This window comes from Mesoplodon mirus (genome assembly GCF_964341445.2).
Source record: "Mesoplodon mirus genome assembly, chromosome: 1".
NCBI classification, from domain to species: Eukaryota; Metazoa; Chordata; class Mammalia; order Artiodactyla; family Ziphiidae; genus Mesoplodon; species Mesoplodon mirus.
In genome coordinates, this window is record NC_138976.1 from 56,422,205 (window position 1) to 56,447,226 (window position 25,022).

The 25,022-nt window shown below is 40.3% G+C and overlaps 1 protein-coding gene across 2 annotated transcripts; it reads left to right on the forward strand.

Annotated features, from left to right (window-relative positions):
* Positions 1-24,324, forward strand: CDKN2A (cyclin dependent kinase inhibitor 2A). 2 transcript variants are annotated; one of them, XM_082631759.1, is made up of 3 exons: positions 1-82; positions 21,536-21,842; positions 24,117-24,324. In XM_082631759.1, exons 2-3 carry the CDS (start codon positions 21,539-21,541, stop codon positions 24,140-24,142), a joined length of 330 nt encoding a protein of 109 aa, XP_082487885.1. In that variant the 5' UTR covers positions 1-82; positions 21,536-21,538; the 3' UTR covers positions 24,143-24,324. The 2 variants fall into 2 exon arrangements, with proteins under 2 accessions (XP_082487885.1, XP_082487886.1); XM_082631760.1 differs by lacking the exon at positions 1-82 and adding an exon at positions 17,860-18,249.
* The last annotated feature ends 698 nt before the right edge of the window (positions 24,325-25,022 follow it).

Consider the following 25,022-nt stretch of genomic DNA (forward strand, 5'->3'; position numbering starts at 1 on the left):
CCGGTCGTGCGGGCCGCTGCGGACCTCGTGCTGATGCTAGTGAGGAGCCAGCGCAGAGCGCAGCAACCGCATCCTAGACCAGGTAGGAAAGGCCTCGAAAATCCCGGGCGCAATCGGCCCTTGGGTGATTTTGTTTGATGTAAGCTAATACACAGATAAATCATCTCCAGACGAGGTTGGAGGAGGTTGTTTCGGGGTGGGTGGAGGCTCCTTCCACTTTCTCTCCATACGGGTTACAGTTACTTAGAGGTGCTGTTCTCCCAGTATGTGGAGCCCGGAGCCGCCTTCACACACCTCTTTAATCCCGTGAAACTCTGGGGGGAAACCGGGAGATTCTAAACCCACTTTAGAAGTCAGTCACTCCTAAATTTCCTGAGTGGAAATCAGTAAACACACACACACACACACAAGGTGTATTTCTAAGGCACTTTATTGCGCCCTGGAGGAAAGTATCACTAACGGTCTTAGTTTTCTGGAGGCCGCCTTTTTCCTCCCCAGTCTTCCTGCCTGGTCAACCCTCCCTCCTTCCAGTAGTGGAGGACATTTGAGAGTGCGGGCTCGCACAGTTTGACTTCCCGAAATAGTAACATTGATCTTGATCGAAGGATCAGTAACTGCTAAGAGGAGCAATCACTTGCTTTTGCAGTCAGTGGAGAGTCAGACTTTCGCAGTGAGATGGAGGTTTCTTCTTTAGTGGCCTGGTATATCTAAGTACTTGGGACAATGCCCGTATGTTTAGCAGAAGGCAGAACTACAGTGGGGAGTCTAAGGATCACACCGATCATATTTTAGTCATCTCAGGCCCCAATTAACAGGCCCCAAATGAGGCCTACTTCTTGAAAGACAGAATTCTAGGTAGTTTTGTCCTCACATAAGATAAATCTTTACATAGTCGATGTAATTTCCTATGACGAGGATAGTTGAAATATATATATAGCTACAATATATAGAGTCCTACTTAGAACTTGGGTAATGAATCCAAAAACAATTTAATGAGGCTTCATTTTTGTGACCTTCCTTGTGGCATTATTTCCCCATGAATATGTGTTTTGAAAAAGCAAAGGTCAGCAGAGGGGGAATTATTTTTTATTGTAACGTTAATAGACTTTTTGACATGTAAATGTAAAACTGTTAACACTATCAGTGTTTAATCAGGTGTCTCAATTTCTATTGGCAAAAATCTACAAACAATTTATAGGGAAAATACACTTTTTCTTTTTCATATTATTATTAAAGTTCAGGGGTTTTTTTGGAATTAGTAGAAGGAGCTTGTAAAGAATTTCAAGGCATGTTGCTGGTCTTGATTTCAGTTCATTTTAAAACATTAACAGGATCCTATTTTTTAAAACGGTGCTTTATCCGTACCAGCAAGCATTTAACCACTATGATGTGTTTTTGAATATCTTAGTTTTTAATATTATTCTCTATATAGTTATTTTATTTAAATTATTAAGTTGCATCCAAAACTCTATAGTAACAAAGTAGAAAAATTTAATCTATGTAAATACTATAATTATGTGTTTTCTATTTTAGGAATACATAATATAATATTGTGATTATTTTAAGTTAGAGAAATATTCATTTTATAATATATTTATTGTATAAGTGTTAAAAATATAAAAATGATAGATTCATTGAAAATAGCCATTTATTTCTTGTTATTTAGGTATAAATCAATTTTCAGGAATGAAAGTTATTTTTAAATGCATTGACTATATGAAAAGCCCAATTTTCAGCAAATATCTGAAGACAGAACACATGACATAGATAGAATAGAATATGTTTTGAAAATATGTGCAATTCTCCAAATTCATATATGAAATTTTACACATATACAAACATCTGGAAGTATTAATTATAAGTGACATGTAATTATATATTTCACATTAATATATATTATGTCTATGGTTATACTGATTTCAGAATATATATGGGTGGTAATTATGTTGGAACTCATACAATTCCTTGAGAGCAACAGTTTTAAAAACTAACTTGTGTGAATTATTCAATACTAACGCAGACCTGTAAGGTGTTATTATTTTAACATATTTTTAGAGTTTTGCAAACATGTTCATTATGACTTTTTTTATATAACTGGAAAAATGTATATAATAAAATTCCACGTTACTAGTTTCTTATGCACACGTGCCTGATGAATTACACTAATTGACTCGTTACTTCTACCTTGGTGTGTTTACAAACGACATATTTTTCTGAAATTAAGTATTTATTTGTTTACTGTTATGTGGGAACTCTTAGGGTTTTTCCCCTCCTTTAACAGCATAGTGTCCTCTCAAGGTGAGCACTGTACGGTTAACATAAACCATTATTCCCAATGTGTACATGATCCCTAGCTTGCATTATGTTCTAAATGAACAATAATTCTTTCAGACATCAAGACTTAATATTCACTTACTTCTTTGGGGACTCTTGAATTTTAAAAAGTCCATTCCCATCCTAAGGTAACAACAACACAGCCTATTGCTGTCTATGTCCAACAGTATTTTACAGGTCTGCTAATTACATGTTAGTTCATCACAAGTAACTAACACGGTAGGGTTAAGCTAAACCATTTTCCCAACATGTGAATGACACCTGATAGTGAAGTGATCTACGTCATCTCAAAAATACCTTCTTAAAGGAAGGCTGAACATTTGGCCCGGTGTTTTTGCTCTTTTAAAACCTTTAGTCCTTTTTGAGAAGCATGACAATCTCACTTGCCCCAGTCCATCCTAAAACACCCTAGGCCAGAGAATCCTTCTCTCTGCTACAAAATCCAACCTCATAAAGAGTTTTTATGGTGCTTTATTTCTACAGTTTAAATAATGTAAACAATGGGTATAGTTTCATTTTCTAAACATAAAATTATAATATTGAATAGCTTTTAAAAAAACTACAGTTTTCTAAATTCTGATTTTCACATACCTGATGACTAATATTGTGTCTGTTTATTGACTGAAGATTAATGCACTTTCCTAAACACCTCACTGGCAAGAACATTTTTACATTATGTATCAAGAACTTGTAAAACATCCATATACTTTTATTCAGTTTTTCTATAAGTAGGCATTATTTTAAGGAAAGAAGGATTCTGACAAAGAGCAATACAAACAGATAAATAGTAGCAGGAAATTGAAAATTGCCTAAAATTCTAGCAATCACATTGTTAAATTATGTTCAATTATACCTATACTCTGGAATTATGGTCTGAAATATTTCAGATCTGGAATATAACAGACAATCATTATGTTTTTGAAGAATATTTAATAGAATGTAAAATTATTACATTATAAAGTTAGGTGATTTCCTTTTTTTTAAAAAAAAAGCAAGATTTAAAGCAATAAATTCTTATTCTTGCTTTTCCTTTCCGTCTCTCTCTCTCTTGTTCTTTCTCTACACACACATACATACACACACACAAACACACACACATACACACACACACAGCAATGTATCAAAGTATCTATAGTGGCTTCCTCAGGATGGTTGGTGATCTTTATTTCTTCATTACACTTTTGTGTCTTCCAAAGTGCTATGACCATCACCAGTTAAAAAAAAAAAGAAAAGAAGTTATTTTCATACAGTACAGATGAACTAAGAGCTTACTTAGCATTAGTTGGGGAAGGAGTGAGAAAGGGTGAGGAAAATAAGTTGTACACGTATCCAATATAAGAAGGTGGCTTTAAGGTCTGGAGAAAGCCTGAGAGGGTTCTGACTTCAGACTGTAGGGCACGCTGTGCCTGTTCACAACGTAGTTCGTTTTTAAATAAATGATAAATGCGTGGCTATACCTGTTTCCAAGGCACCTGGGTGTTAGGCCTCTCTGGTCCCAGCACTTGCCCCTCCTCGGGATCCCCTTCTCCCAAGTCCTCTCTGGAAGACTTCAGGGTGGGGCTCACCACTTCCCAGAGCTGGGCTGGCGTTGCAGCGGGTGTCCCCAGGACCCCAGAGTAGGAAGTGAGACTCGAAGTTGCTCGGACCTCACCTCCTTCACCTCTCAACTCCAACCACCCTCCTTGACTCATCCCTCACCCTCTCAGTTCTTAGAGATGCTTCGGATGCCGGAGATTTTATTGACCGCTGGGGTAGGACACAGGCCCACTTATCACCGAACTCCGCGAACGCACCCACCCCTTCTATTTTTAGCCTCCTCTGAGCCTTGCCCCTCACCCCAACTATTTCCGCAGGTAATATTTCATTAGAGTAACAGAGCAGAGCAGGGGTTAAACGCAGAGCAGGATGGGGGCTGCCTTGGGTGAAGAAGGGGTGGGGACAGGTGGAGTCTGAGTGGGCTTTGTGGCTTCCAGAGGGGTGCACGGTATGAGAGGGGACATCTCTGGGTCACCTCCCCCAGCGTGAAACTGACTAGGCCATTTTTTCTGGAAGGGAGGGAGCGGGATGGGACAGGTTCACTCCGAGGCTCGGAATGAGAGATGGTGAGGTGCACTTCCAAGACTAGGCGGCTCTTCCATTACCTTCCAGGCTAGGTGGTGACCAGAGTATTGAAAGGCCTCGTTTTCTTTGTTTCTCTGTCTGGGGTGCAAGGTGGTATAAAGAATGGCCCGTCATATTTTTCTAGTGATGATGTCTCTCAATAGTTTTCTTCTTATACTGAAACTTTCCTCATGTTTGAAAACTTTCTCCTTTAGTCAAAACATTCAAATAAAATCATTTATTAGAATGAAAAAACATCAGTCAGTATTAAAATAAGGTCAACTTCTATGTCAGTAAGCCAACAGATGGAGAAAACCTTAGGAATAAATAAAGGCTTTGTTCATAGGAGAAGGAAGGTCCTTTTAAAGACTGCTCCATCTTAGAAAATGCCCACAAATCTGGGGTCTCCGCAGAGTCACCATATCCTAACTCATGGTATTTCACTGTGTGTTCAGCAATCCCATGTGTATTGACAATTGTTGAATTTACTAAATGTCAATAACATTTGTTTTTTAAAGAAAGGAGGATTGAAGAAAATCTCTGCCTGTCAGTGCAGTTTTCTATTTCATAAACCCTGGAATGATTGTTGCAGTTGGGTGGAACTACATAATCAGAAGTAATAAAGGAAAAAAAATTAAAATGTCAACTACAAGATTTAAAATTACAGTGGCTCAGAGGTCCTTTGAAAAAGAATAAGTTGATTTTTATTTTTTATCACAAATGACTTTTTAATTTTTCTTCAACTAGCTCTGAATTTTCCCCTTTACCTTCAAAAAGAAAATCTCAGAATTTATTTAAATGGTTGCGAAGCCAGTAGGAGTTTTTTCTCAGGGAAAAAAAGTTTTGTAGATTGTAGAGGTTCAGAACTATATGAACAAAGACATGTAATCTCTTAAACAAATTGCAACTAATAAAATTGTGCAATCAGAGTGGTGTTAATACATATGCCCTTACTTTCTTAATTTAAGCATGAGAATAATATGATGTCAAAGAAGTACGGCAAAGGTTATCAGCAGCATCCTTACCTGGGCTGCTGTTTAAAATACATATTTCTGGAGCTCACCCTCAGAATATCTGATTCAGCAGATTTGCTGTGGGTCCCAAAATCTGCATTTCAAAGCATTTAAGGGGGATTCTGTTAGGAGGTGGCTCCTTGGGACAAATAAGGCCAACATTGCTTTTTTAAGCCTTATTTTTGCTCATTTGTTTTTGAATCGGGGTTCAGCCTTTTAGATAAGATTTAAAATTTTAGAATCACACTCTGGGTGCCAGGAAGGACACTGAGAATCTGAATAAATCATTGGAGGAGCTATTTTACCAAATGAAGGATACCCTTTATTATTATTATGTGATCCTTCATCTGAACTGGAAAAGATTATCTCTTATATGCCAGATCTCTACAATCAGAACACATTTTGGGGCGAAGAATGTAACAGGATACACTTGTGCATTAAAGCTTGTAGCACCAGGCAGAAAATTTCCACAAAAGACATCACCTTTTTGAAACACTACATACACTTACTGTTGTTTACATAGGATGGATGGTCCTCGATAGACAGATAGAGTAATAAGTAATAAGGGATTTCTTTTATTTTACTTTATCTTCCAAATCAGAAACCAGGCAGTAAACATAACAATGTAAAATTATGTAAGAGAAGAAAAAGAAAACATAAAAGTATTCCACAGATTTAAATTATATTTATTTATGATCAAGGCAAAATTGCAGTAGAACGTAGCCATAACAGAATAAAGCACTTATAGATAAAACGAGGGGTCTTTGTGTCTATAAAAGCACATTGATGAGGGGGAAATATATAGAATAATGTAAGCTAAAGAATAATTTGCTGTTATAAGTTAAACTAAAATATTATGCCTTCCAACTTATAATCATAACTTTTCTGCTTTTAAACTACATTTTTCTAATGTTACACCTATTACTTTGCTGATATATTAGGGGGAAAAGCTTACGTTTTACTTTCTTTTTTTGAGTGCCACCATTTTCTTGCTCTGAATCTCTCAGGCTGCCAGACCATCTGACTCAGCAATTGTACAACTCTTTCACCCAATTTAAAGAAACAGCAACTATCCAAGCACAATGAATCCCCCCAGTTGCAAATCTTTCCCAACCTGTAGAACTAGCAGTATATTTTAATTCTGAAATAATTGTTAAATGTACATACAACATGGGACACTTTGAATTTTACTCCATTCAATTTACATGCTGAATAATTGAAACTGAATATATTTTATGTAACACAATTTTTAAAAGAAGCTTATTGAAACTTTCTTCTAAAAGCACATGGTCAAGTTTGCTTTCTCTTTTCCCTCAAAATAATTATGAGGAGCTTAACAGTAATAGAGCACATCAACTTACATTATCTTATTATCTTATTTAATTGTCACATTATCCTTATGTTTTAGGGATTTTATTCTCTCATGTCATGGACTGGAGACTGAGGCTCTGATAGGTTGCATGGTCTGTCAAAAGTCATTGACTACTAACTCGTGCCAAATTGAACTAGGTGTATTTCTTGCCCCAAATGCCCTAACTTAGCCCTTTATAACTGCCTTTTGATTGAATACATGTTTTATATATATATATATATATATATACATACACATATATATACCTATATGTGTGTATATATATATATGGTTTCAGTTCCATCTCTTATAGTTAGTTGTTTTGTAAATTGCTTAACTCCCTTGGATCTCTGTTTTACTCAGCATCAGCCACATATGTTCTAGCAAATATATATTTGATTAGGTGAATGAAAAGTTCTGAAAAATAAGGCAGTTTAATAACTGAAGTCCTAAAAGCCATTGAATCTCATAATAAAACAAGAAAATTAACTTCTTTCAGAAATTCATTTCTTGCCCAGAATAAAACTAATTCAAAACTCCCTTATAAATTAAGTATAAATTACTCACTTACACTTCAATTTAAGAGCAATAAATAGGAAACCTATGCACAAGCATAGGAATCACTTGAAGCACGAAGTAGAAATGTCACTTTCTTGGAATATATGATCTGTGATTAGATTCCATTTCCTTTACTTACTAGCTGTGTGGTATTAGGACTAAGTACTTAAAGCTCTCAATGCTTCCACTTTCTTATCTGTAAACCTAAGGTGGTACCCTATAGTACTCATCCATTAAGAACTAGATAAAATAGTATATGCAAAGAGATGTTGTAAACTTTCAATTCATCACATACATTTGTCAATTATTGTTAAAGTGCCTAATTAAACTAATCTTTAAAAGCACATTAGTTTACTTTTACAGTAAATACCTTCTTAACTATAATTTAATTAGAGTAGCTAGAAATTCCTCAACTCCATTTTAAAGAATATGCATATCATAATAAAAATATATTTATTCAAATCCCTGGCATATTCCAAGGTGTCAGGTAAATTTGTACAAAAAATCAGTGTAAACTTGTACAGAAGCCCTATATGATGGCCTTTACAGTGTGACTCTAAACTTTTCTAGTATTCGTAATTACTAAATAGCTATTAAACGATAGTCATGAACTTGTTTTCTAAGATAAGAAATTAAATTAGTTTTAGAAAACTGAAAAAAGTTATTAACTTGCCTTCAATTTATCAAAAAATTCAATAACTCCAAATAATAATTTCTGGAGGGAACACTGAGATAATGGGCTCTCGATTCCTTCAGAACAGTTGCTGCAGTCTGAATATCTGAATCAATAGTTTCGGCACAGAATTCTCTAAAAATTCTTTAGTGTGAAGAGTGTGCATGCGTGCATGCATGTGTGTGTGTGTGTGTGTGTGTGTGTGTGTGTGTGGTGGAAGGAAAGAGGGGAAGAAGCATTAAAGTCATCCTCAAAACCTCCAAAATGTCTGCTTTGGAAGGTGGCCTGCAACTATTCTTATTCACATTTAGTAGGATATCAAAGAGACAAAATATATTAAATATACTTCCTTAGGCAAAATTGACTTAGGTATATAAAATTAGTGCAGAGAAACATAAAGTATGCTCTGTTATCATTGCCTTTAAAAAATGAAGTCTGGGAGTTATCACCTTAGCCATAAGAAAGAGAAATAAAAAACTGTACCCTCAACCTAGAGACTCAAAGGAAAACATGAGTGGGAATGTTAAATCTGTAAGTGAAAGGTGTTAAAACATGAATAGGAAGCATTTTCTGATTTATTCAGGATTGATGTATATCATCATGAAGTTGATTCCTTCCAGAGGAGTTTAATCCCATATTGGGTGAAGAATGTGACTCCAGGAAGAGTGATCCAACACAGAAAATTTTCTTATGATCTTTTACAATATCAGAGGACAGTTTGGCTTCAGAATTTTCAGAAGTCCAGGAAACGCAAAAAAAAGAAAAGAAAAGAAAAGAAAAGAACAGTTAGACTCTAGAGCTCCAAGAAGACAGGCTACTCTTAAGGGATAGTTGTGGGGAGGGTGTTAACTAGGTCTTCCTTTGAAGAGGAAAGCTTCAATTTAGATGTTTCCCCCAAATTAGAGTATCCTAAATCATTGTTAAACCCAATCAATCAACCATGAACACTCAACTTCCACCAAGAGTGAAAACTGAACACAATATTACTGCTCTGTGAGTTTCACTTTCTCAAGGCAATAATAGCACATACAAGCATCAGCAGGATAGGCAGAAATGGAATACTGTATGTGTTCAAGGTTAGCAATTAAGAGAGCAACACGTGTTTGAAAGGAGAAAATCTGTGCAATCAAGGAGGAAAACAAGGGAGGTTGGGAATAGAGGTTTAGAGAAGGTAAACTTTATAATTTCTCAATTTTGCCTATAGTTTCCCCATTGTACTTTCTACTTGAACTGCACTCCAAGGAATGGTTGTGGGTAGCACTGAATGCAGAGAAAACATTGAACACAGTGGCATACTTCATTGTCACTTCCCATGATTTCATGAAAGTTTTTGTGGAAGTACTTTTATTATAACACAGCCAACTTTATTACAAAGAAGCTGTTTTCATGGGGTTAGAATTCAAAGAAGACAGTTAATCACACCTTCTGGAAGGGAGTTTGCTTGTTCAAACCACAGATACCTGCCAGAATGTATGGTAATGAGAAAAAAATACCCAAGAGGAAATTGACTTTGATGGCCTAAATGAATAAGAAGATAGTAAATGTCATATCCTTAAAAAAAAAGTTCCATTTATTGAGAGCCCACTGTGTGCCTAGATTTTTCTACATCTGACATTCTTTATTCCTTATAATAACCCTATGAACTGTTTTATTCCCCACTTTGAGAGGTGAGGAAAAGGAAGCTCAGAAAGTTTATGTAATTTATTCAAGTCCGCAGAACTGGTAAATGAGGGATGAGGGCTACCTGAGTATGAAGACTGAGATTGTCCCATTACCTATGCTGCATTTGTGTCTTCTCCAAGATTATTATTTAAGGCTGTGGTTGACATCCTCACCAACCACATTTGTCACAGTCAGTTTAAGTAGCTGTGGCCATAGAAAGAATATGAAGAGAGGACTGGGTTTAAGACCTGCAGGAAACACTTATTTGCTGGGTAACCATGGCAATGCATTACCGCTCCATTTCCTTATCTATAAATCATAGGGGTAGCTTTATGAAAAGCAATTTTTCAATTTGTGTCACAAGACTTAGACTCTTTGAAAACCTGCAGTACTATTTGTTGTAGCAATTAGAAACACCTTAAATATATGACAACAGGAGCATCAGTAGGTAAACTGGAGCTTTTTTCCCCAGTGGAGTATGTTGTAGCTATTAAAAGTAGTGTTTATAAAGCAATTTTGGAGAATTTGGGAAAATGCTCTAATGATGAGTGAAAGGAAAAACTCATTTCAAAATTGTATTATATCCACAAGAACTGAGCAAGGATAAAATACAGGAAGGAAATATTTCAAAATGTTGTTATTGTTTCCATGTAGTATAATTTTTCATTTTCTTTATGAAGCTCATTTCTTACATTTTTTACATAAATATGTGAACTATAATCAGGAAAAAATCATTCAAAATAGAGGCGACTGGATTAAGTCACTTTGAGGGACTTCAAGATTCAAATTTCTATCACTATGTGTATTATTATCCAAGAATAATCGCACAGAAGCACAGTAATTCCCAAAGGTGGAAATCCTGTCACCTTGGGTCCAGAATTTACAACCTGCCTGATGGCACAGTTCTCAAAGAAAAGGAAGCATTGCTGAGTTGTCCACCATGTCCTGTACAAATCAATCAGCAGGGAAACATAGTGGGGAGAGTGTGCACCTCTCAGACAGAACTGGGAACCTTGAGCTTGAACTCCATCTCCTTGTACCTTATGACTTAAGCACTCTGGGCTTCTTTTTTTCTAATTAATGAAGAAAGGATACTACTCTCTATTCCACAGGACAGTCGTGGGATTACAAATGACATATGTAAAGCTGCTTAATGTTTATCACATAGTTGGGGTTCAATAAATGGTAGCCATTATGATTTTGCTGGCAACTTTGAATGAATTTTCTATTGTTTCTGTCTGTCTCTCTCTCCTCTAATTATATGCTTTTCTTATTTTTTCCCTCAGGATGAGGCTAATTCTAATTCTCCATGTCTGTGCATGTAAACAAATTATGCACGTATGCACACAAATACATACTGTATCTATTGAGATATATATATATATATATATATATATATATATATACACATACCATATATACATAAAGACACACACACACACACACACACACACAGTGCGTCTTTTAGTTTTTTTCAACTGGCCAAGTAGCCATAAATAGGCATAAGTAATTCAACAAAAGAAACTTCTTAACAAACAAAAACAGACATTTGCAAAACAATTGAGTTAGGGAGTGATTGTTTTCATGAGCTTCAAAGATTCCTCATTTCACAAGACTCCACTCTAGATATATTTTTAAGAGTAAACTCCTTACATAGATTTAAAATTACATTTGTTTTGCACACAATTTAGAAAAGACATCTGCTATATAACAAGTTATCCTCAAAATGATCTTGGGAAGATGATGATAGATACTACAGATTCTATACCCAGTTAATACTTTGGAAAATAAGACTGAAAAATTAGGACTTACCTATAATTATGTATCAGGTTTATAATAAGTTAAAGGGATTTTGAGTTTTGTGCTCTTTGCCCAAGTCCTGTTTGAGCAGGAAGATAAATTTTACAATAACTCTGAGTGAAAGTGAAAAGAGCTATCATAGAGTCCCTAAAAGAGTGCCTTATTCGTAGCAGATACTCAATAGTTGTGCTGTATTGAATTTAGTTAGAGAATAGTAAAAAGGAAAAGAAAATATCCTCCATCTTGAATTTTCCAAAGATCTAATCCCTGGGGGCACATTCCTGTGTCTTAACTAACCTGTGACAGAGGTCTGCTCTTTTTCTCAGAGGTCTCCCTTTTTGTTAAAGTTACCTTTTATCCTTGCGGAAAAATAAATAATTAAAGGAAAACCTTGCATTCATTGCCATTTTTCACCCAAGAAAGTCCTTCTTTCCCATTTAAAATACCCAGATCGGACACTGAGCCCTCAGAATTCTTACCCAGGGTCACTTTGAGGGGCACTTTTCTTAGCTGAACAACAATCTCTTGAGGCACAGTTGTTATTATGCCCACTTTGTAGATGCAGATATCAAAGCCAGAATAAAGTATTACTTTCTCAACGTAATAAAGTCGGTGGTGGAGCTAGGCCTGTGGTAACTCTTTCTATATTAAAAGGGGTACATGAAATTATTCTTCCATTGCTTTAGTCTTCAAATAATCCTCTACCGCACCCAGCATTCCACCCTAGAGCACATCTATTCAGGCTTAACCCAGCTATGTCCAGAAACTCCATTAACAGAGCATACCTGCTCTGATAAGCTATTTCCTAAGGAGGTCTTTTAAATTATTGGATCCTCTCCAGACCCTGAAATGCAACATCTTTTTCCTGGTAACACAGGTCTGAAGTGTGTTCAGACACTTCAGAGTGCATCCTCCTTCTCCTATACTGTTAATGTAGGCTTCCCTAAAGCGTGCATTCCAATTCCGGACCAACTTCCTCCTCCAGAGAATCAAACATGTCGATGGTTTTTACCAATTTACCCTCTTGACTAAGGACCCTTCTTTTTTTGTATACACAACTTAAAGCCAAGTGCCTGACATATAGTATGAACTCAGTTACTCTTTGTCAAATAAGGTTATGAATGATGGTTTTCAGAAAAGCAATGCTCAATGCTTGTCTAATAAAATGTATTATGTTTACTTAATTAATTATATGGCTAATATATGCATATAGTACAAAATCCAAACAATACAAGTTATAGAGTGTGACAAGAAAATCACATGCCCATCCCAGTTCCCCATTTCTTCTCCCTACAGTTAACAGACTTTTCTATATCTGTCCAGAGGTATTCTATATATATTTTATTTTTAACCTCAAGCTATATTTTGAACAATTCTTTTATAACAATACTAATATTAAATATGGTAAACAGATGTATGCTTTTGTGTGTATTGCCTCGCTTGATATATTAATCTCATGAGATATAAAGGTAGAGCAAGATAGAGTCCATTTTAAGGATATGGACATTGAAGCTAAGAATAGCCTCAAAGGATTTCACAATCAAAAAGGATGTTGATAGACAGTCAAATCAGGACTGTCACTTGGTCCCAATTCAGAGCTGTTTATCCAATACCCTTTATTTTCCTGATAAAATGATGTTAGTTTACATATGATGTATTTGCATATCATGCATATCATACCTTGCCAATCCTGCAGTGCCTTGTAAGAACCAGAACCTAATTTCAGAATACTACCTTCTCAAATATCTTTCTTTCTCTTTCTGGTGATGTGTTGAATTAATGTTCACGTCTAGAATTACTATTCTTGGATTTGTAGGGTCACAGGAGCACCATCATTGCAAGGCTTCCTTTAATTTAAAGAGTCAGGTGCTCCTCTAGTGTCACCTACCCTCAGCTGGGTTCTCCAGGCTGATGAAAAGCCTTCTAAGCCCGACTTAGCCCATCCCTCTTTCCTCAAAACAGATATCCTAAACCTTCACCACTCTCACTTCCTAGACCACCATCTTATCATCACTGAAAATAAGCCAGCCTCTTTGTTCATGGAAGGAAGTGTTTCAACTTCCTCCCTGCCCTGACCTTTTCTCCCTTCTCAAATCTAGCTGAATCTCCTGCATCCAAATTTGTGATGACTCCCTCTGCCTTATATTCCTTTGCTTCCTTACTTTTTAGGTGGCTCAGGTCTTCAGAAATACCCTATCTTGCCTATGTCCTCAGTTTCTCTTTTTTTTTTTCTCTCCTAACTGTTCTTCCTGTCACCTGGCATTTTCCCTTTAGGGTACGTGTGTGCTCAGGCCTCTTGCACCTTCCCTCTGCCTCCCCTCACCAGTCACCGCCTTGAGCTGTCAGGCTAACCTGTGAAAGAGTAGCCTGCACAGAGCGTCCCCACTTCCTCGGCATCCCATTCACTCCTGGTTTTCCTCCTGACAATCTGAGCAGCGCTTAGCAAACGGCTTTGCAGGCTTTTCTTCCAGAAGTTTATTTTTCCAGTTTCTCACCCTGCATCCCAGTAAATTACTTTCAGTTTACCCAAACTTCTTTGCTCTCATTTCTGCCTGGAACATCTTTCTTCTTCTTTTCCATCTCTATACACCTACACTTTTCAAGACTAAGGTGAGCTTCCAGCATCCGTGAAGACTTTGCCTAAGCCACCAGAATGAGTTTGGTTCCATTTGCATCTTCTTGTGTCATCCTCTGCTTCCCTTTGCTCTTCTACACACATTACATATAATGCATCATTTAATCCCTGCAACAACTGTTTGAGGCGAGTACTATTATCCCAGTTATACAAATGAAAAAACTGAGGTCCAGGTACATTAAGTTCCTTTGTTATAGAGCAATTAAGTGAAAAGTCTAGATCTGAACCCAGGCATTCCAACTCAAGCCCATATGTTTAATATCTTCTACCCATCCCCTGCACTTAATACTCTACCCTTAACCTGTGAGCTTGTTGAATGAACATTCATATTTTAAAAATGAATAATCTTAAAAAACTGATCAGAATTGAGACAGATTTTTATTTCATAGTATAGATTTTCAAAACTGCCAACACAGCACAAACCTAAATAAGGCCATGACATCCTCAGGGAAGAAGAGAAGAAAGAAAATTTGAGGAGGGTAATAGAAATAACCAACAAACTTTAGAATTTTTGAAGCTTTTTGACATACATGGTCTTATTTTATCAATTCATGAAATATATTATGACTCCATTTTACACATAGGGAATCTGAGACTGGCATAACCAGCACAAGGATCCTGGGCGTTATATTTTATTTCTTCTGAGGGTTTTCCCCTCAGGTCTTTACTCCTTGAGTAAATTGGGAGTTTGGTAGTTCTTTAAAAGAAAAACTAGGAAAGCTTTCATACTATTATTAACTACTTATTTACACAAGATTTCCAGTGGAGTATGGGATCAACTTCCAGAACAAAGGGGCCATACTCAAGGATTCCATAATCTTTAGGGAACTTGACTGTAAGTGCTGGAGCTAATGCATACATGTCTAAAACCTGCTCTTGAAGAAAGTCAATCTCCATGTCTGTATATAACGCATCCAAGGGATGTTTTTATATGGTTCTATCACCCATTTCCTCCAGTAACCGTCCAATATATTTCATGAGAGTTTAAAGAGTTCCTGATGTAGGAATCTATACTTGAGTTTTAGAGGAATTTCTGAATTCCCTAAAAGTTATATGTGCCAGTGAACACACTTTTTAAATAAAATTGCATACTTTATTTTTTGAGGAGAGGATATATAGCTTTCAACAGGTTCTCCAAAGGGCCTAATCTCCCTGCCCTAAGATTAGGAACCATCTTTTTAGTGATGAGAACTAATTTTGATATTAGTCCGAAAAACCGGACATATTACAAGGGAAATCTGTTCCCTCCATCCCATCACCACAACGGCTATTTCCCCCTCCCCCATGATACAATACCTTAAGCTACATTAAAATAATTTTATGTTCTCTACCACAGTTTGAATTTTCCACAACATTGTTGCCCTAATGATTGAGAGGTGCCTGGAGGAAAATATAAATGGCACAGTGATGGATTTTTATAATGGATTTGATACCCCATAAGTGTTTTAATTGGCATCACTTAAAACTTCATGTGTTGCCTAATCTAACAGCAACTGAAAGTACAGTCAGGTATTCTGGGTCTTCAGGAGGAGTCAAGTCTGTCATACGGAGTGAAGTAAGTCAGAAAGAAAAACAAATACCGTATGCTAACGCATATATATAGAATCTAAAAAAAAGAAAAAGGTTCTGAAGAACCTAGGGGCAGGAAAGGAATAAAGACGCAGACGTAGAGAATGGGCTTGAGGACACGGGGAGGGGGAAGGTTAATCTGGGACGAAGTGAGAGAGTGGCATGGACATATATACACTACCAAATGTAAAATAGCTAGCTAGTGGGAAGCAGCCACATAGCACAGGGAGATCAGCTCGGTGCTTTGTGACCACCTAGAGGGGCGGGATAGGGAGGGTGGGAGGGAGAAGCAAGAGGGAGGAGATATGGGGATATATGTATATGTATAGCTGATTCACTTTGTTATAAAGCAGAAACTAACACACCATTGTAAAGCAATTATACTCCAATAAAGATGTTAAAAAAGAGGAGTCAAGCGGATACTGAAACATAACTTTTAAAATAGAGCTGGGTTATGTAGTAGACAGATGAAGCATGTGATTAAGGCACCTGCAAAGAGCAACCCAGTCTTTTAAAAAAGTATATATATATGTGTGTGTGTGTGTGTGGTGTGTGTATATATATATGTAATAACCACAGGATAAATTAGAACCTTGTTGGGTTTTCTTTTGCTTATTATCCTCTTCATTCTGTTAAACTTTTCATTAAATATGTCGGTTTTTGGAGGCTATCTATCATTGTCGGTGATTAAGGTCTTCCTGCCTTCCCTTTTATTTTATTTATTTATTTTTGGCTGCATTGGGTCTTCATTGCTGCGCACGGGCTTTCTCTAGTTGCGGCGAGCGGGGGCTACTCTTCGTGCGGTGCGCGGGCTTCTAGTTGCGGTGGCTTCTCTTGTTCTGGAGCATAGGCTCTAGGCGCGCAGTAGTTGTGACACATGGGCTCAGTAGTTGTGGCTCACGGGCTCTAGAGCGCAGGCTCAATAGTTGTGGCACAGGGGCTTATCTGCTCCGCAGCGTGTGGGGTCTTCCCAAACCAGGGCTTGAACCCGTGCCCCCTGCATTGGCAGGCGAATTCTTAACCACTGCGCCACCAGGGAAACCCCTGCCTTCCCTTTTATATAATATTGATAACTCTACCCAAAGCATTTTCTTCTTTGTGTCTCATAACAGGATTGCAAAAGAATCCTCAAAATGGATAATTTAAGAGCTAACAGGCATTAGCTTAGGATGTGTGATACTGTTCTAAATACTTATGTGTATATCAGTTCATTTAAAACTCAGAACAGTCCTATGAAGTAGGGACGACTCTTATCCCCCCCCCATTTTATAACTAAGAAAATTTTAAGGTTTTTCCAGTAGGAAGGAGAGGTGTAGGGGGCGGGACAGAAACGGCGCCAGGACAGTGTGTGAGCCTGGTCTCTGAATCAACTCTGAATGCAACTCTGCCCCTAGAGCGCTGAGCACTTTTCCTGGTCTAGGAGGAATTATTTATTAAGAACGGAGCCTATCAGCCCAGTGACTCCCTTGCCACTTTCCTATCTGCTTATAGGCAGAAATCTCCACCATCCCTGTTAAATAGACCTCATCTTCCCGCAGCCAGCCCGTATACTAGGCACTAGTACCAGGCATTGTGTAAGCCTCGGAGACGCTCTCTCCCGACATCCGTTTTCATGTGTGTGCAGGGAGGGAGGCACAGGCTGGCGGGTGAGCCCACTCTCCAAAATGAACGTTTGAGCTAGGATTTCTGGCATAGCAGAGCCAGCGCGCGATATCCAAGTGCTGAGTGTTGGAGGGGGAGTGTGTCGTCTGAAAGAAGGGAAGCCTCATGGTGGCATGGGTGATACCGATCCTCGGCTCTTACCGCGAGGACAGGCTGGCCGTTTCTTCTGATTAAAAGAGGAAGCAATACTTTGCCTAGGACACCAAACACACTGGTTCGAACTTGGCAGTTAGGAATCCCGTGCAGCTCTCTAATGCCAGGCAGGGTGTACACGCGAGGAATTTCGCTTTGGTGGAACGAACTCGCTCAGAGCTGCGCGTGCGCCTCTGCTGGGGGTGGGGGCGCAGCTCTGGGAGGAGGGCGCAGGGGACGCGGGGAGGGGGGTAGGTGGGAGGGCCCTGGGTGCCCTCCAGCCGGGGCTCCGCCGCGCTCCAGGGGCGGACCGCTTCCGGCCGGTGCCCCCGGGCGGGAGGGCGGAGGACTCGTGACTGCGGAGGCATGAAGTGGGGCCCGTTCAGCGGTGTCTCATTTGCAGCGCGTTGGGAGCAAAAGGCGCCTCCTGGAAGAACGCGTGGAGGGCGCTCTCCGGGGTGGAAAGAGTCCGCAGGAGGAGTCGAGGAGCGGAGTCTGGGGGCCGCTTCCGCGGGCCCTGGAGGCGGAAAAAAGAGGGGCGGGCTGCTCCCGGGCGGCCGGGGCGGGCCGCGTGCATTCCAAGGAGGCGGGAGGGGGAGAGCGCGGGAGCGAGGGGCGAGCGTTGGGGAGCAGCATGGACACCTTGGCTGACTGGCTGGCCACCGCCGCCGCCCGGGGCCGGGCTGACGAGGTGCGAGCGCTGCTCGAGGCGGGGGCGCCGGCCCACGCGCCGAACCGTTACGGTCGGAGCCCGATTCAGGTAGGTCGGCAGGCTTGCCGCGGGAAGGTGGCGGGGGAGCGGGGGGGGGGATGGCGGGCGACTTAGAAGGACGAGGTTGGCCAGTGGATCGGAACCAGGTAAGCGTTTCTTGGTAAAGGGGAGACTTCCAGGGGAGTTTTCAGACCGAGGTCGGAGTCGGAGACCTCTCGGCGACGCCCAGGGAGCTCAGGAAGCCACTGGAGGACTGAAAGGCACATGGGGTTCAGATCTCTAGACTGGTATGAAGATCTAGAGGGGAGAGCCTATTTGTGTTCATATAAACCGAGGTATGTTCTTCATCAGATGCGAAATTGACGAACATTTGGGGTAAGAGTTTAAAGAAATGGAAGATTTGCTGGACCACTTAACCCCGAACTCACTGAATGGGGAATGGAGCTGATCCTCTTCTTTGTTGGGAGTGGGGGGAGGGATTTCAGTGGAAATCTCCTGCTGTGTATGTTGGAATAAAGGTCGATTGAAACTTTTCAGAAGTAACTACACATCGTGTTTATTTTTTTTTTAACCGAGTAAGGAAAGTATATGCTTGTTAGGAAATAGGCATATCTGAAGAAAAACGTTAATGTAACCTTGCCTGAAATAATGCTGTCAATTTAGTTAACCACTTGGGGAATATCTCCTATCATTTTGGGTATTTTAAACTTACTTGATATAGGTTAATTTATTTGAGAGTTTTCAATTCCTCAGAGTTTAAAAATGTCATTTCTCCCCTCCCCACTCCAGTTTTGTATGTGTGAGGGTGTGTTGAGGTCCTTTTTCTGTTGTTTTTTGCCTTCACTAACTTCCTAAATCTGAGGCTAAAGACACATTCTTCCTGGCAGTCACTACCCTTGTTTTACGCCCAGTTTTGACAATGATTTCTGATTCTGAAAAACAAAATTTATATGAAGCAAATGCACATTGCAAAAACTCCAGCCTAACAAGACAAAGGAAAAGTAACTCCACTTGGAACTTAACAGGTTTCACAAGTGAATCTTCCTTTCCTGAAACTATGCTACACAGGATAAATTTTACACACTTTTAGTTACAGATATAAAAATAAAATGAAATGCCTTCAAATTTGAGATTATTTGGGATTTGAAATGTGGAGAGATTTGGGGAGAGAAAGGTTGAATGGTTGCAGAAGAGAAGCATTGAGTCCTTTTTAAAAAATGCATGCCTGAGTCATAATTAGATATCTCTAAAATTTTGTCAGCACCTTGCAGACTGGGCATTCAGCCTTCGAGTTCTAGAAGGTGTTAGATGAGACCTTATTGTTTAAATACAAAAACAAAGTAGGATAATTAATTTTAAATCATTTTTAAATAGGATAAAAGCATAAACAAAAGGGGGTATGATTTTAATTTTGAACCCTAACCAAATTTGTGTTTAATAGAAAAATACTTAGTTTATAGAAAATTTTTAATTACTAAATTAAATTTAGGTCATCAAGTTAACTTAGGCACCCTATAAATATTAGTTTGTTTGATTAAGTTTCTTTTTGCTTTGGATTGCTATTATTTAAATATTTAAATGTTATGTTACTTTTCAACCTTTAATACTGTGGCATATAATAAAACATTTTAAACCAGTTTTATGACTAAGATGAAGGACTTTATTTATCCAACCCAACTAATATATTTTCACCTGCATTATATACAGGCATGGAAGTGTACAGACATGTACTAGCTCTGGCACTTGCAGTAGAGCTTCCAAAACATTATGACAGCATCCTTAGGTGTGGCCCCTTTGTTTTGGAAATTAACCCATAATCTATTAGAAGTCTAATAGTGTAAATAAGTAGTTAATAATATTGTGACAGTTTCAGCAGTTTTTCTTTTAAAACAATTCTTTCTTCTAATGCACTGCATTAGTTTTTCTTTCTTTTTGTAGCTGTAAGTTGGTTCACTTATATTTTTTCTCTGTCTTTTTGAAAATTAAATCAGTTTCACTTTCTCCAGGACAGGAATCAACAAACGTACTGTAACTTAGTATGATTCTGTTATGATTGGTTTGGACAGATTAATTTGTGTTTAATACAGAATGTAACTAAAAATAAATAATTCCTCTTTATACAGTCACTATGGTCTAGCTAATATAACCAAATAATCGTTACCCTAAAAAAAGAATAGTCTACCACCACCACCCACCATGTAACACTCAAATTGTAAGGTTGCTGTGATTGTGAACACCATTTCAAAATTCCTCTTTGGTAATGGCTTTGTATCAAAGATTATTTAGGAGCCAAATGAGGTGAGCACCCCCTACTTAGTGAACTCTCAGAGTGTAATCTTGGAAGGTGTCTGAGTTTCCTATTTCTGCTATAACAAATTACCACAAATTTAGTATCAACATAAATTTATTATTTTATGTTTCTGGAAGTCAGAAGTCTAAAATGGATCCACAGGGTTGCACTCCTGTTGGGAGTTCTAAGAATCCATTTCCTTGTCTCTTCCAACGTCTAGTGACAGTCAACTTTCCTTGGCTCATGGCCCCTGCATCTTCTCTCTGACCTCTGCTTCCTATCTTCTCTCTGACTGTGTCCTTTTTATAAGGAAACTTGTAATTAAGTTGAGCCCACCCTGACAATACAAGTTAATCTCCCTCAAAATCCTTAATTTAACCACATCTGCAAAGTCCCCTTTGCCATATAAGGTAAATATATTCACAGCTTTTGAGTGTTAGGAAGTGGACATCTTTGGGGGGCATTATTTAGTTTACCAGAAGAAGGAATTTTAGGGCTGGTTAGACAAACTTTCTCATTTTATTCTTAAAGAAATTGAAGTTTAACGTTCAGGGAAACCAAGGGTAGCTTAAAGTTTTGCAAGAATTAAGTTTTTGTTGGTTTTTTTTTCTTTTTCATTTTTGCTTTTAAACAATTACTACGTTTTTAAACAATTACCACGTTCTGGGCTTGGTTATACAGCAGTGAACCATACTAAACCTCCGAGCCTTACATAATTTCATATCAAAATGAGGAAGAAAATACAGGAGGTTAGGCTGTAGTAAAAGCCAGTTTGTTCCTCACCCTTTTGCTGTTGTCTGTGACTCTGGCAGTTTTCTGTGCGTGGCTGGAACTCTGCAGAACGTTGGAGAATATAACAGAATGTGTACAGAAAAATGGAATAGGTAGGAGAACTGGCTAAGCGCGCTGGTAACTGAAAGAAAGTAGTAACTAGGCACCTGTGGCTTGTAAGGGCGTCTGCACGGGCTGGGGGCTCCGCAAATAGTTTCTTTAATCCTGCCCTTGCCCCCACCCCGGTCCTGACCGCTCTGCTCTCTCCGGCAGGTCATGATGATGGGCAGCGCCCACGTGGCCGAGCTGCTGCTGCTCCACGGTGCGGACCCCAACTGCGCGGACCCCGCCACCCTCACCCGACCCGTGCACGACGCCGCCCGGGAGGGCTTCCTGGACACGCTGGTGGCGCTGCACCGAGCCGGGGCGCGGCTGGACGTGCGCGACGCCTGGGGCCGCCTGCCCGTGGACCTGGCTGAGGAGCGGGGCCACCGCGACGTCGCCCGCTACCTGCGCGCGGCTGCAGGGGGCACCGAAGGCGGGAGCCACGCCCGCGCAGACTCCGCGGAAGGTCCCGCAGGTGAGGTGGCTGATCCACGAGTTTGAACTCAGCTTCCGCAGCCCAGCGCACTCACTTTTCGGAAGAGAAAGTTGGGCCCAGGAGACTAGGGTATTTGGTCCTACCTCAGCTCACCCTGCCAACCCATGGGACAACTCCAGTCTCCCCATCGCGCTGCCTCGTTAGGACTGCAGACGGGAAATAGCCCACGATGGACTGTCGCACGTTAAAGCCCATCCCATAAACCGTGCCTCCCACCCCCTAAACACTTGAGAACCAGACGGTGGAAAATTGAGCACTCCGGAGGCTAGAGGTCTAGTGGCCCCTCTTCCTGCAAATTAGCTGGCTAGCTGCATCCTTTCAACGGCCCCCAGTTTCCCCACTAGTTTAACAAGGTCGCTGAACCGACACTGGAATTTCCAAAGCCAACTGCGCGTGGCATCATCTGGCAGAGATCTATCATTCCCGGCTCTATTGCAAAATTCTACTAAATCCGACTTTCCGCTCTATGCGGTGGAGTTTTTCAGAGCTCCCCCAGTGGGTTCTGAGGGCGACTGGGATGGAGACCTCGCCAACTCTCGCAGTCTGCACACTGGGATTCGCTGCACTCTCTGAGAAACAGAGACACTCTCTTAAGCTTTTCCCTCTCTTAAGCATTCTGTTATGATGGATATGTGGACCTCCTTGCCTTTTCCTACGACCACGAGTACTTCTCTTTCCTTGGCCCATTTCCCCCACCTCACTCCTACCTGCTTAAAGTACCAACTTTACTCTGACTTTTTTCTGAAGGGGGAATCATTTTATTTACCTATCTATCTACCTACCTACCTACCTATCTATCTATCTATAGCAATATACGAAATAACGTGAAAATTTAAGGTAAACCATGACTTCGAAGAGACTGAAATCTATCGTATTTTGGCTCAGAACTGGGGCACTAGGCTCCCTGTGCCTTAGGGGAGCCTAGGAGGACGGAGTGGAAAGGCTTGCTCTGGACCTTTGGGAGATATCTTGAGTGCTAGGCCTTGGGTGTGAGAGGCACCCATATCTCCTTTAGCCTGCCACCCTCTCCTCCAACTGAAGCTTCCGTATGGAATGCGGCATAGAACTAGGGGCCAATCACAGGGCAGTTGGGCGGAGCAAGAACTGGGAGGAGCTGAAGAGGAGAAGGATTTAGATGATCGAGTTGGGCCACAGGCAAATGAATAATCAAACCTAAGATATTTAACCCAGGTACACACGATCCCTCCCTCCTTCCCTCCCTCCCTCCCTTCCTTCCTTCCTATTTTTTTTTTAAGTTCCTACTTGCGTGATCAGCCCCGTTCTAGATCAGACACAAAAGTGAATAGGACAAAACGGGAATCCTGCCTTCATAGAGCTTACATTCTGGGAAGTAGATTTTTAAGCAATATAACTGTATTTCGAAGAGTGAGTTTGTAAAACCGATGTGGTGGATAAGAGTGATGTGTGAATAGGCGGGGAGACTATCTTAAGAGTGGTCAGAGAACCTGAGTCATGAGAAGAGATTAGCCACGGGAGGCAGAGAAACTCGAGTGCAAAAACTTACATGAAAAAGAACGTGGCAGTTTAAGAGGACCCAAAGGCCAGCTGGAGCAAGTACACGAGATCAAAGAGGAGGGCAGAGGCCAGATAACGTAGTGGCCCTGTAAGTCAAAAAAAAAAAAAAAAAAAAAAAAAGGATGTTAGATCAAAACATGGATTTTGTTCTAGAAACGTTAGGAAGCCATTAGCAGGTTTGAGAGATAGGGTCTGGTAAAGAAGATAAGACTGGAACGAAAGGTTCTCACACTGCGGAGCGCCCCGGAGACTGAGGTGCTCTCTGGTTATGCAGGTTCGCCGAATCGCTGTGCGTCAGGTGCAAGAGATACCTGGGGACGTTCGAAGGTCAAGGCGACCCCTTCACCCCCAGTCGCCTGGCATTATGTGTGGCAAACAACTTGGCACTCGTTATAGACCTGCTTGGTTCTCGCAACCCCGCAGGTTGCGCGGCTGCTCTCTCCCTGCCCTCGTCGGGCGGGTCCCGAGCGCGGGAGCGGCCTGGCGAGCCCGGAGCAGCCCAGCGGGTCAAGCGGACGCGCTGCGAGATCGGGAAGACTCGGGAGTGCCGCGGCGGCTGGGAGGGTCCAGACTCCCTAGACAGACCCTGTGCTGAGGGTTGGTGGATGTTAAGAAGATGTGTCTGCATAGCCAGTGGGGGGCTGCGAGAGAGGAGGGAGGTGTCGCATGTCTTTGACTTCTGGTTTCTAATGTCTTTTTTCTTTCTCCCTTCTACAGACAGTCCCGCCCTAAAGAATCCTTGAAATCTAGAGACACTTCGACTACATATTTTGGTCTTCAGTCGTCGAAGTTTGAATACAAGAACTACCCCCACCATATCTAAATCTTCCCTGCTTAGTTCCAATTCATCAAATAACGCTTTTAAAAAATTGGAACTGCCTCCCCCTTCCTTCCCTAAACTTTGCTATAAAATTAAAAAAAAAAACCGACACTGTTCTTGTCTTTTCATCGGGTTGGAGTTTTCGGGAGCCAGTACTCAGGCTCTGGAAACACATCTAAGCGGGCACTTCCTCTTTCGAGCCTCGCACCCGCCAGGCGCTGAGGTTATTACAGCCATTTTGTGAACTAGGAAAACGAAGCTTAAATGGATTACGTGACGCTTCTTGTGTCAAACTGCCCGCAAGGGGCGGAGCCAAGGCGCAAAAAAATTTTAAACAAATAGGGTTCTTTCCGTTCACTCAGTCAACATTTATTGAGCACCTATTATGGCACCTTACCAGGGGTATAGTTGTGTGTGGGGGAGCGGGGGGGGACAGATGTCCCTGTCCCAGATGTCCCTGGGACAGGGACATCAACTAATAAGCACACAACACATAACTAGAAATTTTAAGGCCTATTTCATTGAATCGCCGATACAGAGTTGTTTCTGAGACCCACCATTGTTTCACATACCTCTTAGAAAGAAAAACGCTGCGGGTAAGTGTGCATACCATAGATTGATAAGACACATTCGGATTTCAAATAATGAAATGTCAAAAGCTGGGACTTTAGATCGATGAAAAGGGGTAAAAAGTGATAAATGGAAACTCCAGGGAGACCTCAGATTGAGACTTCCCTTACTTACCTGGCTCCAGAATCCGAGCCCCGTAAGTAAGGTTTTGGGTATTTTGCACAAAGCGTCAC